The sequence below is a fragment of the Lytechinus variegatus genome, chromosome 9 (genome assembly GCF_018143015.1).
Source record: "Lytechinus variegatus isolate NC3 chromosome 9, Lvar_3.0, whole genome shotgun sequence".
NCBI classification, from domain to species: domain Eukaryota; kingdom Metazoa; phylum Echinodermata; class Echinoidea; order Temnopleuroida; family Toxopneustidae; genus Lytechinus; species Lytechinus variegatus.
This window is the reverse complement of record NC_054748.1, coordinates 36,191,712-36,207,299: the sequence shown is the minus strand read 5'-3', so window position 1 is coordinate 36,207,299 and position 15,588 is coordinate 36,191,712. Positions and strand designations below refer to the sequence as shown.

Here is a 15,588-nt window from a genome sequence, read left to right as displayed (position 1 = left end):
TTTATAGTTATACTCTGTATGGAAATAAGATTGTTTCAGTTGTGCTGGGGAGTGTTCACGCACTAAACATTATGTCAGTTCAGTCATATCAACAATTATTATAGGGAATAAAGGTATTGCTTTTAACAGCTGCCTTCAATCTACCATTATTTTTTAACACTGAACAACTCAGCTTCACCTGTTTGTTCTACTTAAAATATTTTACTCTCACAACACTGGTACATGATTAATTACATTCTTAATTTTGAAATGACCATCCCAACCAAAGGCAGATGTTAATATTGCTCCCCCTCCCCCCCCCCCATGATGATTTTTTAGGTGGTGAAAAAGAAAAAAAAAAGGAAAGGCAAGGATTGACATTCCTACATAACTACGCATGTGATTTCCATTACAAACTCAAAACTACAATTCTAAACATGATATTGTAATACACTTAACCGGCCCCGGTGGCCCAACCGGCCCTGACAAACAGCCAGCCCATCTGGAAATTTCCCGACCATCCATATGACCAGTCCGACTATGCATTTCAATCAAAAGTACATACAAATCAAACTGGTTTTATTCAGTTTTAAATCTAAGGAATACTTACATCACTTGCCAATGGCACACCCTCTTCATTCAATTCTTGATCTGTGATGAATCGGTCTTCAATCACTCGTTTCCATCGTCTTGCCAGCAATGAGGCTACCTTGTCTCTCTTTGTATGATTCTCCAAGTGGTTTACCAAGGCCGTTATCCCACTGATGTGCGAAAGTGTGACTTTGCCTTTTAAGGATAAAACAAAATAATGGAAAATGTTACAAGAATCAAAAATGGGGAGGAATGTATTGCCATTCCTTTCAGGGACACTAGTATGGCCCAGATCCACTGCACATTCTAGAAAAATACTGCATTGATCTTGCTGAATGATACATTAAGCCATTTAAGGGTGATGGAAATTCTTGAAAATACATTTCTTTTCTAACTATTTAATTTGCACTAACTAGCAATTTGAAAAGGAGATATTTCGCACTGACACTTTACACATCTTGTCACAAGACTGCCAATTGCCAGAGGTATATAACTCTTGACTCATCCTTATTACTCCAGACAATTCAACATTTTCTTTTTCAATATTAGGGTGACAAAAAAAAGAGAAATGTTTGCTACAGCTCAAACATACTGAAATTATGTAGTATTGTTCCATCGCAAAGTCAGGTTAAAAAAATTATAGGTCTCGTATATGAGATTTATTGGCAGTTCGTAAAATTAAAAGAATATTATGATGTAAACTTTATCACTTGCAGTGGATTAATAATTGTACACCAGTTGTTTTGAGAGTATTATGAAAAGTCTAAACATTTTTTTCTTTGGAACCAAGGTCAACATCAAAATGTTAAGATATTTCACAATGCCTCCAAAAAGACTAATGCAAAGCTCTTCATGTCATTCATAACTGGCACAATTTCATTACAATTAGAGGTTAATAACTGCGCATCAGTTTTTTTCGGGAGGCATTGTGAAAAATCAAAACATTTTCCTTTGGAACCGAGGAATATTCCGAGGGGCGCAGCCCTGAGGGATATTCTCAAGGGCCAAAGCAAAATGTTTTGATTTTTCACAAGGCCCGAAAAAGAACTGATGCAAAGTTATTAACCTCATTCATAACTGTCAAATTATTTTATGATGTAAAATTTACTTTAAAAATTACTTTTTTGAAAGCTTTTCCTCCCCGATTTAAAAATCAGAAAGGCTATGAGGATTTCACCACAGTCAGGAATCATACAATGTCCAAATATGGTGAGTCGCGCCCGCATAAATTTGTTGGCGTACAGAACTTCACAAGCATTATAAAGCGTATTTGTTGCTTACATCACACGCGGAAGTCATTATAAGATATCAATGACCTGCATGTGCGTTAGCGTGTTTACAAATAATAAATTGGATTGGATTGCATGGATCGCGATTATTCACGAGGTTATGAATAACCATTAACCACACATTTTAATAGAAAGTAACATTTTGAAGTCTTCCCTCTCTTTTGAAAGGCAATGACAACAAACAGTCATTCAGTTTTACATGTATTTGTTGATCTAAACCAAAACACTTAAGTTCTTACCAAAGAGCCGATTTTGCTTCCACATCACCTGAAAATACGAACATTTTTTAAGTACGTGTCCGCAGTCATCTGTCATCGCAGCGCACCGTACAGGGGCGCACATGATCATGTGTCTTCGTCACCTCGCAGATAGGTTTTGAATAGCCAATCAAAATTAAGTATCAAGGTGACGTTATATGGGCTTGAAATTACTTCCAGTCGACTATACGCCCATAATTACCCCCACACTAACATATTTTAATGAAAATATAGCACGGAATATGTTTTGGCGCACTTCTACTGTTCTAGCTCATTCTGGCCCACTGTGGCGGCGTCCCGGGCTAGTCATGACCTAGACAGGAATAACCGTCGTTTCTGGGGATTTATTCAACAATTTCTGACATTTTACTACAATCCCCATTTACCGACGGCAATGTGTCAGTACGAGTATTAGAATCTCCAGAACAGTGGAGGGATCACCTAAGAGAGAGAGAGAGAGAGCCTTCATGTGTAATCTGGTCCGACAATTCGGCGGACGGGTTTTGTCCAGATTTGTTACTTCTTTTAGATTCTAAATGACATTATATTATCTTGGACGAAGGTCCACTATTTTCGTTAGACTCTAATCTTTCTATTGATATCATATACATTTTATAATATTTTGAAAATATACGTTACCGATGAGTTATTCCCCGGGTTATTCCTTATTTTTTGACTTTCTGCCGGAGAGGAAAATATGGCAGCCGTCAACGAGTTGTGCTTTAATCAAGGCTTTCCGATTAGTGGTGACCGATTATCTCATCCGATTAGGATGAGTGGTGAACTCTGTGTTGCTAGGGCGTACCATCTGATAGAGCTCCCTATTTGCTTCACTATTTCTCATATTTTCATTTTCTTTTCGCAATTATACATATTCATCTGCTCAGTACTTTATTTTGCCTCCATTTTGGATCCATTTGTTTCCTCTTTGTGGCGGACTTTCATATTATTTTCATTTAATGAGAAGCGCGGGAAACTCTATCAGACTCTACAGTGCCCCACATATGCATGCCCGTGTCAGCTTTGCTCACATTCTACCCATCGGCCCTGTGCACGACTGTAGCCTGGCCAGTAGGATTTCAGAGCTGTGCTCCACTGCAGTCTGCAACTACACAACCGACAACATTCAACAACAAGCTCAGCCTCAGTTGAACTTCCAACTCGAAAGCATCAATATCCAGAGCTGGTACTGTATAAATCTTAGATCTGTTTAGTGCATGTACTGTGGAGTTTTGCATCTGTCAAATGCATGCAATGTGGAGTTCTGCATCTACTAAGTGCATGTACCGTACTGTGAGGTTCTTCATCTATTAAGTGCATGTATTGTGGAGTTTTGCATGTATTGACAACTGTTATGCTGCATGTCCTGTATACATGTACCAAGTGAAAGTGTGCCTTTGTCATTATTGTTACCGTGAAGTGGAGTCATCAAATGTTTACCTACTTCTACCCCATTTGTATGTTACATTATATGTTGGTAACTCTGTTCTGACCTTGGCCTTGTGAATGTTTCTGTAAAGTGGTGCAACAGTGTCTACCTCCATACATATGATATTCGCCGCGTGAACTAGTCTACAGTCATGTTCTGTTCTCTGTTCAGACCTTATGCATGTTTACCAGTGAACTAAAAATTGTAACATTGATTCACAGTGTATATAGTCTATATCCAATCATTTAAGATATTGCCCCATTTGATAATACTACCTGTAGAAGTGCAATTTCTGCTTCTGCATTAGGGTACCTCGTACGAAACCATACTCCGTGGAAGCATAAGATTTATTTATTTGTCCACTGCTCAACTATATTTTTGACTGCAACTACGCACATATATCTGTGTCATCCGTCTGTCCGAGATTTTCTCCACATCTGTACCGTACAGTGTACGGACCGAGCTCATAGATCATCATGCCTAATCCAAATAAAAGAAACAGTCTCGATGCCAGAGCAAACTTATTCATTGTTAAAGAAGTAACCGCTAGAAACGGTGAAAAGCGTATAACAGCAACTGTACCTCTTCGAGTGCTCTCAGGTCTCAAAGAAGCCATTACATCTCTGCTCAAAGACAACCAGAGGATATTCAGCTCCATCTTAGCTGCTTCTTGGTCCAATATTGGATCATCTAAATCTGCCAAAGCCCTAGACGAGATAGGCGTAATCTTTCATAACAGAATCAAATCTGGTAAACCAGGAAGAACCAAACAGTTTGAAATACAATTGCAGTGTACCACTGGAGAAATTCTGATCACCGGAAAACATCTCTCCCAGTTTGTAGACATTATACTTCCATGGATATGGCACAAACTGAAGCATGATCACCCAAACTTTTTCCAGTCATCTGAGCTGTCATGTCTATTTCATGACCTTATTCGTGCTGCCAGCGCAGTACAACCAGATCCTAGGAACCATCCCTGTAACTGCTCCTCCAAAGACAGAGCCATATTGTGTCTCCTCTGCGGTAAACATGCTTGTGACAATGCAATTCAGTGCTCCCTCTGTGAAAAGTGGTCTCATTTTGATTGTGCTTCTTTGTCCCCTGAAGATATCGACAACTTTTCCAAGCAAGATAACAATTACTTTTGTAATCACTGCTGTCAACCAACTAAGACAACACATTGTTTGGGTCCCTCTGTCTCTGATCCAGATTTCTCGGATCCTGCTAACCAGATTGATAACTCAATTGCAACTGCCAAGACTCGATCCAGTAACTGCAACTCTTTAGAAGCTGCAACGCAAACCTTATTGGACACTCAACCTCCCTGCTCCCGATGCTCAAAGCTTGAAAAGTCATTGAAGACCTCAAATGAAAAGTATGAGGAACAGAAAAGAACCTGTGTCGCAACCCTCGGAGAGCATGAAAAGATTGTCTGCAGCCTTGAGCAATTGAAGCGAGAACATGAGTCCCTGATAATCAGACTGACAACAGACAGAGACATCATTCGGGAAAAGGAAAGGACTATTACTGATCTGAAACAAAAATACTATGATACTGAGCAGCAATGCGTTGGTCTCCTGTCTGATAATGATTTCCTCCATGCTCTATGCCTACAAAACGGTATTGCCACTCATGGGCTCAACATTGTACCGGAATCTAATACTTTCCCTTCTCCTCTCCTCGCGACTTCTAAGAACCGCACTGGTGGACATGTTCCTGTTGAAAATGCCTTCAGCATTCTAAGTGATATCGATGATGACCTCACGGCCTCTACTACCAGTGTAAGCAGAAGAGAAAAGATCACCTCTCCAAAGAAAAGGACTCAACACACAACAATCTCTACTGCCTCGGGTTCTCGTGATAGCAGGATCTCTCAACAGAGAATCCCAAATGCAATGAGAGGGGATTCGCCCAAACTCACTCCTCCCAATCAGTCAACCCGCTACTTGAAACAGAATAGAGGTGGCTCATACAAAAAGGTTTATGCAAACCATTCAAGCAAATCCTCTTACACCGGCAGAGCCTGTAGATCTCTTCCTTCATCGCCACTCAGACAATCTGACATCACTCCAAAGGACCCTGGTATATCTATACCAATGCCCAGACGTATCTCGAGATCTGAATCTGTGCCAGAAAACCTGAAGAACTGTACCGGACTAACTTCTGGTCCCCTCCAATCTACTTCCAGTAGAGGTGCCCCTGTCGTGAATTCTGAGATGGAATCCTTACCTTCCACTTCCTCTATTTCCCCATCCTCATCGGGTGAGATTCAGCACTCAAGACTGCATGGAGAACTCTTTAAGGACAAACCCACCCAGGCTTCCAATTCTCCCTCATGCGCAGGGTTCCAACAGCACTCTAAGCTTTATCCCTCCACTGGTTCAACCTCTCCTCTCACATCCAAAGTCTCTGAAGACGTTCAGTATCAGAACCCACACCCTACTACTGACGAGACACCTGTCCAACTACCAAAGCGTACTTCTTCCAACCAGAAGATTCCTTCTAATACCAAGTCCTCATCACAGCATCTCCACAGTCCAAGATCGTCACCACATCTTGATGCTTCACGCAAGTCAACAACCATCAGAGATGGTCACCACCTTGATGCTAAATCAACTGCCCTTGGGGCTGACCATTCTGCTTGCTCTACCTCCAAACATGAGCTCATCGACCTCGTACTTCCACCCAGTGTTGATCACCCTATCGACTATGGATCAACGTCCACTCATCTCTCTGACAAGAGTGCCCCTCTCCATATGTCTGGTTCAAATATGGCCAAACCCCCTTCCTCAAACGCGACTGTGTCTACACCCTCTGTCGCTGACCCAAGCCATCTGGCATCTCATCAAGGGGATGATATCATTTGCATTTCGGATAGTATGAATGACACCTACCTCACTGGTTTACCCTCTGATAAGAGGGCCTGCAATCTCCCCCAGACTGATATGAGACCTGGTAATGCTCTGGATACCCCTTCAGACAAAAGACCTCCAGCTCCTACCCCCCAAGCTCCATGCTTTACTCTACATGATAGCACATCCCACATCCTCAAGCTCCTCAAACTCAGGGTTTTCGTCATGGTCGAGCCTCTACTCTCTCACACATAACTCTTCTGGAGAGAGCCCAATACTGTCTCACAGCATCCTTGCATCTGATGTCGTATCCCACGTATGTTGAGAAGGAGCCCGCCAAGACCCAATGATTTCCTCGGAAATCAGAATGCTTCACGAACAAGTGATAGATCTCACACAGTCCAGCATGAAACTGCTAAATCTGACCGCAACACAGAGAAAGCAACACAGGAATTAACCAACAAAGACATGGACCCTCAGATTTTCCTAAACCCTAAGCACTTAAATCTTCCAAAGGTTACCCTGGACGGCTCCACAAAGTCAAAGTCCTCTCTACTTATACCGATCCACAGGACCTTTTCCCTCGGTACATTCAATGTCAGGGGTTTTAATACTATCACTGGATATATAAAAGATCAACTTCTGAAAACCGACGTTCTGGCCATTCAAGAACATTGGTTGCAAGGGCAAGACTGTAGCTTGCTGAATCTTGTGAGTGATCAACACCTCATCTTCCACAAACCTGCTACGAAAATGAATAACACATCCAATCTCTCATCAAGAAGAGGTAAGGGAGGAATTGCCCTATTTGTCAAAAAAATCTCTGATGGAAGAGTGCAGAGAGGTCAATTGTCCCTCTTCCAGAATTCTTGCTGTCAAAACAAAACTGCTGGAATCCAATGAACGTTTCATCATAATCTGCTGTTACCTTCCCTGCGGGGTGTCTACCTCTGACCAGACTGACTACCACGTTTGTATCTCCCTGCTCTCGCAGCTTCTAGAAAACTCAAAGGGTTGCTCACCAATCATTGCTGGTGACCTCAATGTTGACATGATCCATCCCAACACCAAGAAGACTCTCTGCATTCTCAAAGACTTTCTATTGGAAGAGCATCTCTGTAGGCTCACTTCCATTCACTTCACTTCCTCTGATTTCACTTTCCGCTCAGATGATGGGAGACACATGTCATGTATAGACTCATTTCTTGTCCCTTCAAGAGACAAGCACCTCTTCATTAATGTTAGGACTTTGAGAGATGACCCAACTAACACCTCAGATCACCTGCTAGTCTCAGCTGATCGGTCTTATGATGTTGCACTCAGCACCAGTACCGCTTCAGCTTCTCAATCTGATACCAAAATCACTTTAAAAAGGCTCAAGGTTAAGTGGCAAAGCATCAGTCAAGACTACATCAGGACATCATACACAATCCCCATGGAAAGGGATGCAGCCAAGCTCTTTCGTAGCATCCGTGTCATGAATGATATCCATCCTCAAGATGCTGAAAACCTGCTCCTTTCTCTTGCTGAATCCATGATTTCACACTCAATGGAACTACCACACTCCTTCCCATCTGGGGAAAGAAAAGGCAAACCTGAGTGGAATGTTGCTGTCAACACAGCTTACAATATTGCAAAGGAGGCTAGAAAATCTTGGCTACTATCTTGCCAAGATGATAAAGTCTGTACCAGAAATGATCATATGGCCGCCAAAAAGTCATTCAGGAGAAGCCTCCGGCAATCTAGAGCTCAACTAAGAAATGACCTCATCTCTGAAATCGAGTCTGCGTCCTCTTCTAACAGTAAGTTATTCTACCACATCGTGAAGAGAAATCGTGATTCAGAAACAAGTCAGACTGGAGTGAGCAAACTTTCTCTCGATGGTCACACATATGAAGGAGAAGACATGCTCCTTGGCTGGCAGCTATATTTCGCGTCCTTGTCATCCACTAATATGACTGATACCCTACCTGATGAATCCATATCAAATGTCTCTGAAGGATGCAGTACTTATATAGACCCCTTCTGCAACTATGGAACAGATGGCGAATCTTCTGGCAGTATCCACCTTACTTCGGTAGACATCGATGAAGCCATCAAACTTTTGAAATCGGGTAAAGCGGCAGGCATAGACAACATCTCTGCTGAGCATATACAGAATCTCGGGGATACTGCTCGCCGATTACTACTTGCTCTGTTCAATTCCTTCCTACTCCATGCATACTGTCCCAAGGCATTTCAGGAAGGACTCATACTTCCTCTGCATAAGGGAAAAGGTAAAGATCCTCATGACCCTCGAAATTACAGAGGTATAACCCTGACATCTGTCCTTTGTAAGCTCTTGGAACTGTGCCTTAAGCCCCACATTGAAAGACAGCTATTCACCAGTAATATCCCAGATGAATTGCAATTTGGGTTCAGAAAAGGGTTCTCCTGTCAGCTAACATCCCTATCTCTGGAGCTGGTCATTGAACTGAATACTGCACAAAAACGGCCAACATATCTTGCTCTTCTCGATGCCGAAAAGGCCTTCGACACTGTTTGGCACAGAGGTCTTTTCTATAAGCTGAGGTCATCAAAGCTAAGCCCATGCATCCGGGATATGTTAAGCTCTATGTACAATGGATTAGAAAGCAAGGTCTTCTGGAAGGGTCAAGCCAGTAAGCTGATACCTGTTACCCAAGGGGTGAGGCAAGGTGGGGTGTTATCTCCAACATTGTACACTACATATGTTGATGGTCTGATAAAAAAACTCCGTGAAAAGAATCTTGGCTGCACAATATATGGTCGTTTCTCCGGTCTGGTAGTCCTTGCGGATGATATTGCACTCATCACCACCTCATCAACAGAGTTGCAGCAAATGCTAGAGGTTGCCTTCAATTATGCTCAACAATGGCACTACAGATTCAACCCTTCCAAATGTGCAGTGGTTGTAACAAACAAGCTCAAGCAACCTACAAAATCATCCTGGGAAGTCGGTGGTTCCTTCATAGAGGAGAGAGACAATCACCCACATCTTGGTGTCATCAAATCTGGAACTAGGTATGATCCTACAGATAACATCATTGGAATGGGACTCCGTACCTTCTACGCTCTCTCTGGCACAGGTGCCTATACAGGTGGACTCATTCCCACTATTATTTCCCAGCTATGGAAGACCTTTTGTATCCCTAGGATGTTGCAAGGCTCCACTGTATTCAAATTCACGAAAACTATGCTGCAGAAGCTCGACAAGACCCAGTCCCACCTCTTTAAAGAAATTCTTGGAGTGCCAAAGTCAGCCGCAGATGAGATTGTTTTCCTGCTGACAAACCTCATGCCAGTTTCCTCACAGATTGACCTTGACAGGCTACTGCTACTCGGGCAACTCACTGCTCTGGGCCAGAGCCGCTTTGAGTACAGGACATTTCTTGCAGCTCTCAACGCTGGAACACCCATCATACGGGTACTGCAAACCTTATTGAAGAAATATGACCTGCCTGATCTGCATAGTCTCATCTCCAATCCACCATCATATCCCGTCTGGAAACGCATGTCTAAATACAAAGTTCTTCATGCTGTAAGACAACTCACTCTACAAGCAATCTGTTGTAAATCTTCACTCAGGCTCTGGATAGACAAGGTCCCACCTTCTGCTAACCTCCTATACCCTAAGAACTCTATATCACCTACAATTCGTCACGCAATTATAATTAGAGCCCAACTACTGTCCTGTACATACCTAACTCAAAGTCGTCTATACACTCTGAAGAAATCCTCTTCTCGTATCTGCACCTTATGCAATTCCGCGGATGAGACGGTGGAGCATTTTGTTGGAGCCTGCCCAAATCTCAACCATCTACGTGTGGATTTTGTCAACAAAGCTAAGGAATGCCTAGTAGACCACCCATATTGTCTCAACCTTTATGTCAGTGATGACCCCCACCAATTCACCTGTGCCACCTTATTATCCTACCATCCCTGCTTGTCGTCTGATGTCCACAATAGCTTACTCCTAATATCCCTCTTTTTCCTTCACAAAATCCATACCTCCCGTTCTAAGTCTCTTGAAACTGCATAACATCGGATCTATGATTACATACAGTTACATTCCATCTGGAACACAGGAATCTCCAAAGAAGTGGAGGGATCAGCTAAGAGAGAGAGAGATTAAATTTTCGATATCTTGGCCAATCAATGCGAGCGACAAGTTCCGAACGCACGCACATCAATATGTCCAAGCGCAGCGCAAAGCAGCGGCACAAATCGCGATAGGTAGCGACTGGTAAATACGTCTGTAATGATGATGACGTCATCCAAGATGGCAACTTACCTTGACCAACGAAAGGATCGAAGATGACGATGTTTCGATCATCATTTCAAAAGAATTAGCGGTAACTGAGGTCTAAGGTACGATATTTCTGAATTTTAAACATTTTTTCGTAAATATGGATGTGATTTCTTTTTCATAATATGACATTTTATGTACAAAAAAAACGATCGGAAAATCGGGTTCCCGCTGTTTGATCTAACGTTACTGCTAAAATACGTTGTCTGTACGTACGGGCCTCCAAGCTTTTCACTTTTTCAGTCTATGTATTGGTGAGTGAGCCAACGCAGTTCAGCGGAACAACCAAAATACTGAGACTGACGCTATTGGGCTAGTCATGACCATGCCAAGATGCAGTATGCACTGCAAGCTTTTAACATGTTTAGAAGATGATCTCATCTTCTCTGGTTAAAAGCATGCCAAATGTCTCACACATTATTCGATCCTACTTCAATCCCGGGTTCCCTAGCAATTTTAGCTACGACTCATTTAGCCTAGATCTAGATCTACCCACAACTAACTATAGACAGCGCTGGCGCGTCCCCGTCGCGAAGCGACGGGGACTGGTTAGTTTAACCCACAACGTGATTTAAATTTAAAACAGTAGCTATATAGTATAAAATGAAGAAATGACTTACCCAATGCCACTGTCATTCATTATGAATATTGGTAGCTCTACGTACATCAACAAATGAAAAACGAGAGAAATTCAGTCCCGAAATCACGATGATAGTTGCAGCAGTCTCCAACATTGACAACAGTAGGCCCCTATGTACATTTGTAGCTATTAATAATACTGATACAGTGATACTGCATTGTAGTAGTAGAATCCAATCTCTACGAATTTGCCGCGAAATCATCTGACAGGCCAGGACATGCTGCATGCTACGTGACACCGACAGTCGTGAACACAGTCTTCCGTGCACACTTATTTACTTTCATTTTACTTTTAAAGACTTTTAACATGTTTAGAAGATGATCTCATCTTCTCTGGTTAAAAGCATGCCAAATGTCTCACACATTATTAGTTATTATTCGATCCTACTTCAATCCGGGGTTCCCTATACCTAGACACTGAAGTTAGACTCTAAAATTGAAACTAATTGACAGAGAAGAATTTTGTTTTCGTATAGAGAAAGAGAGAGAGAGACACACACAGACAGAGAGAGAGAGAGAGAGAGAGACGGGGATAATGAGCCGTGTACTATATCATTGCCTATAGCTATATACGGTGACTTTCTTGTGCACTTGTACTCGTGTAAAAATGCCCAACTCGTTTCATCTTGTGCTGTTATGTGGTGACTTAGAATGATAATTTGAAAAATAATTTGGTCATATAGGGTGCTGAGTTATGTGGGGGCTTCAATCCCTCCCCCCATGGACATATTAAATAAATGTGAGAGATAATAAAAATATGCTTTTTTTAGACATGAATTACGTCCCGAGATCGGATATTTTGATTAGCTTACATGCCAATGCCATAGAACATAAACTTTAGAGGGGGTGGGTAGCAGGCATATTGCATCTTTCACAGTATCAATAATTCACCGATTATGAACATAGGATCTATCTGCATTATACAGTCATCTCTCTCTCTCTCTCTCTGTACCCGGTAGGGTCTATAATTTATCGATATCACACACACACACACACTTTCTCTCTCTCTCTCTCTCTACTACCCCCTTCATAATATATATATATATATATATATATATATATATATATATTTGTGTGACTTTGTGAACCTTTGCGCAATTTTGCATAACTTTGTGAAAAGTTAATGTAACTGTACAACTTTGCGCAATTTTTTGCAACTTTGTGAGAAGGTCATGCAACTTTGTACAACTTTGCACATTTTTGTGCAACTTCGTGAGAAGTTTATGCAACTTTGTACAACTTTATGCAATTTTTTGCAACTTTGTGAAAAATTTGTACAATTTTGCGCAATTTAGTGCAACTTTGAGAAAAGTTTGTGCAACTTTGTACAATTTTGCGCAATTTAGTGCAACTTTGAGAAAAGTTTGTGCAACTTTGTACAATTTTGCGCAATTTAGTGCAACTTTGAGAAAAGTTTGTGCAACTTAGTACAATTTTGCGCAATTTAGTGCAACTTTGAGAAAAGTTTGTGCAACTTTGTACAATTTTGCGCAATTTTGTGCAACTTTGTGAAAAGTTTATGCAACTTTGTACAACTTTGCGCAATTTTGAGCAACTTTGTGAAAAGTTTATGCAATTTTGTACAATTTTGTGCAACTTTGGTCAATTTTGTCAATTTTTGGCAACTTTTGTCAATTTCCACTGTGACATGGGGCCTAGTATTTTAGATACGTAAGGTAGTTACGTTGGATGTTTAGTTATGTAAGGTGAGTTTAGTCTATTAAGTTAAGTAGTTAGGATTTTGCGATGTAATGCGCGTAGAGAAATTTTGTTAGGCGCTATATAAATATTGAATTATTATTATTTTCAGGAAATAACCCATTATCAAAAGAGTCATTTAATTATGTAGGTTATGATAGGTACTAACTCGTCGAGAAACTTCTTCAAGAATGGAGTGGGGACTTGGTCAAGATTACATGTACTTGAGGAAGACTCTTTGATTACTTTCTTTTTCCCCTCTCCATTTCTTTCTCTTGTTCCTTCTGAGCGGCAGAGCCCAAACCACCCTCCATCAGTTCATCAATGCCTGATTATCCAGTTGTGTTCCATGTTCGGATAACCAAATTCCCCTGTTGAAAATAATAATCTTTTACTCTCATCTCTCAATGCCAAGGGCGTAGGCGGGGGGGGGGGGGGATACCCTCCCGCTGATTCAGAGAAGTTCCGATACTGGCAAACAAAACGAAATTTGTACCCCATAACTTGCATAACTTACCCCTTCCTCTGCTTTCAAGTGATGATTTTCCAAACTTAAGTTCCACATCCCCATGCTCAAACCAGCCTGGTTACACTTCGTAATTCCGAAACACGTAAATTGCCTATACCTCGATGTTCGTTAATCCGAAAACGAAAAAGGGTTCGTTAATCCGAATATTTGTGGCGTAATTCCGAAGGTTCGTTAATCCGAAAAGGAAATGAGAGTCGTAATTCCGAAGGTTCGTTAGTCCGAAAACGAAATGAACAACGAACCTCATTTCGTTTTCGGATAAACGAACCTTCGGAACAACGAACCTTATTTCCTTTTCGGATTAACGAACCTTCGGAACAACGAACCTCATTTCGTTTTCGGATTGTCGAACCTTCGGAACAACGAACCTTATTTCGCTTTCGGATTAACGAACCTTTGGAATATCCGAACCTTCGGAATAACGAAGCTTCGGAATTACGAATGTATACGAACCAGCCTCCGCACTTGAGCTCGATTACATCCAGAGAATTTTGTCATTGGTGACGTCAGAATCCATCGCCACGAAATCTCGCGCCTCTTTATTGCAGAGCACACAAATTTATTCTCGTCCGCCGCTTCCAATATTCCAACACTTTCTTTTGCATCCACTTTGTACCTTAAAAAATCATGATGCAGTCGGCAATGCCCTATTCAGCGCCAACTGATAGTACGAAAAAGTTCAAGTGAATCGCACGTGACATCACTATGCATTTCGAAAGTCATTATGGCGTCTTTCTTTGCCAGGTGTGCTGTGTAAGGCGGCTTGTCAAAGGTGTGCGTGCGTCTTTACCTTTATATTCCACGGCGATCCCGCTCAACGTTCCATTGTCCATTTTTCTTTCCTACGGGTCAGTGCTCTTGCCATTCAAGACGCCACCGTTCCCTTTTGCAGCGAAAACGGAAGCGTGCGCTTTGATCTTTTCTTTTGACACCACCCGGTTGTCTCTCCGATAAGATGTTTCTGCACGAGCGCCCTCTATGTCCACGATATCGGCATTTTAGGCAAACTATTAAACGCCCGATCTCTAGTCACTGATCTGAATATTGTTGTGTCCTTGTATCGGTGTGCGTAGTCCAGTGGGGTATATATTTTCAAAAGTTACGCTTTCACATTTTTTGGGGAGAATTTTTCGTTTCGGGTTTCAGTATATGACAAATTTCAATTAGATTTAGATTTCATTTCTTTAATAGAACAATTAAGCTTTAGCCCTTAATAGCACGAGTATGTTGTTTTATTTTGAAGAACATACCGTTAACATATTGAATTTCTGAAAGTAAGTGTTCAGGCGAGGGTAAGATTTTTTTTTCATCACACTGAGCCCACACAGTCAGCATTGTCGGGTGAAGAGGAAAAATATGGAATTGTCCTTAACATCTTTGTAAACGAAATGCAAAAACCCACGCAAAAGATACAATATAAATCATACCTTGGTCCAAAAATGATGGCATTTAAAGATATACATTGAAACGCTACCGTGACAAAAAATAACAATAAATACATAAAATGCAACCGTTTTTTTTTCTGGAAAAAAGGTTGAAAACTAAGGGCAGCGTTGAAATTCAAATTTGAGCTTAACATAGGCCTATGTTTAATTTAGCCCTCTTATATATATGTTCACTAGCGTACCTACAGGGGGCAGAGATACCGATACCGACGTAACACGAAAGCCTCTTTGGCCTAGTTTCCCTTCCAACTTTGTACCTCACCTCTTAATTGTATAGCTGCATTCTGTATAGCTTGCATATTCAAATGCGCACCAAAAATAAATTAACGTACAGTAGAGGAAATGGTAATACTTCGGTCATATTTGCTTTACGGCGGCCATACAGCGAGTCGAAAACAGCCGTTTTATTCATTTTATTCAAATTTCCTATATTTAGCTGGTACAAAAACTGTTAAAATGACTGTTTTCGACTTGCCTTAGAACAAATGTGACCGAGGTATTTAGCATACTAGATCAACAAGGATGGAGTGCATGCTGGTGCGGATCCTGC

The 15,588-nt window shown here is 41.4% G+C and overlaps 1 protein-coding gene across 1 annotated transcript; it reads left to right on the top strand.

Moving 5' to 3' along the window:
- The first annotated feature begins 7,226 nt into the window (after positions 1-7,226).
- On the top strand, positions 7,227-10,553 carry LOC121422011. The gene is made up of 2 exons (XM_041616813.1): positions 7,227-9,959; positions 10,485-10,553. Exons 1-2 carry the CDS (start codon positions 7,227-7,229, stop codon positions 10,551-10,553), a joined length of 2,802 nt encoding a protein of 933 aa, XP_041472747.1.
- The last annotated feature ends 5,035 nt before the right edge of the window (positions 10,554-15,588 follow it).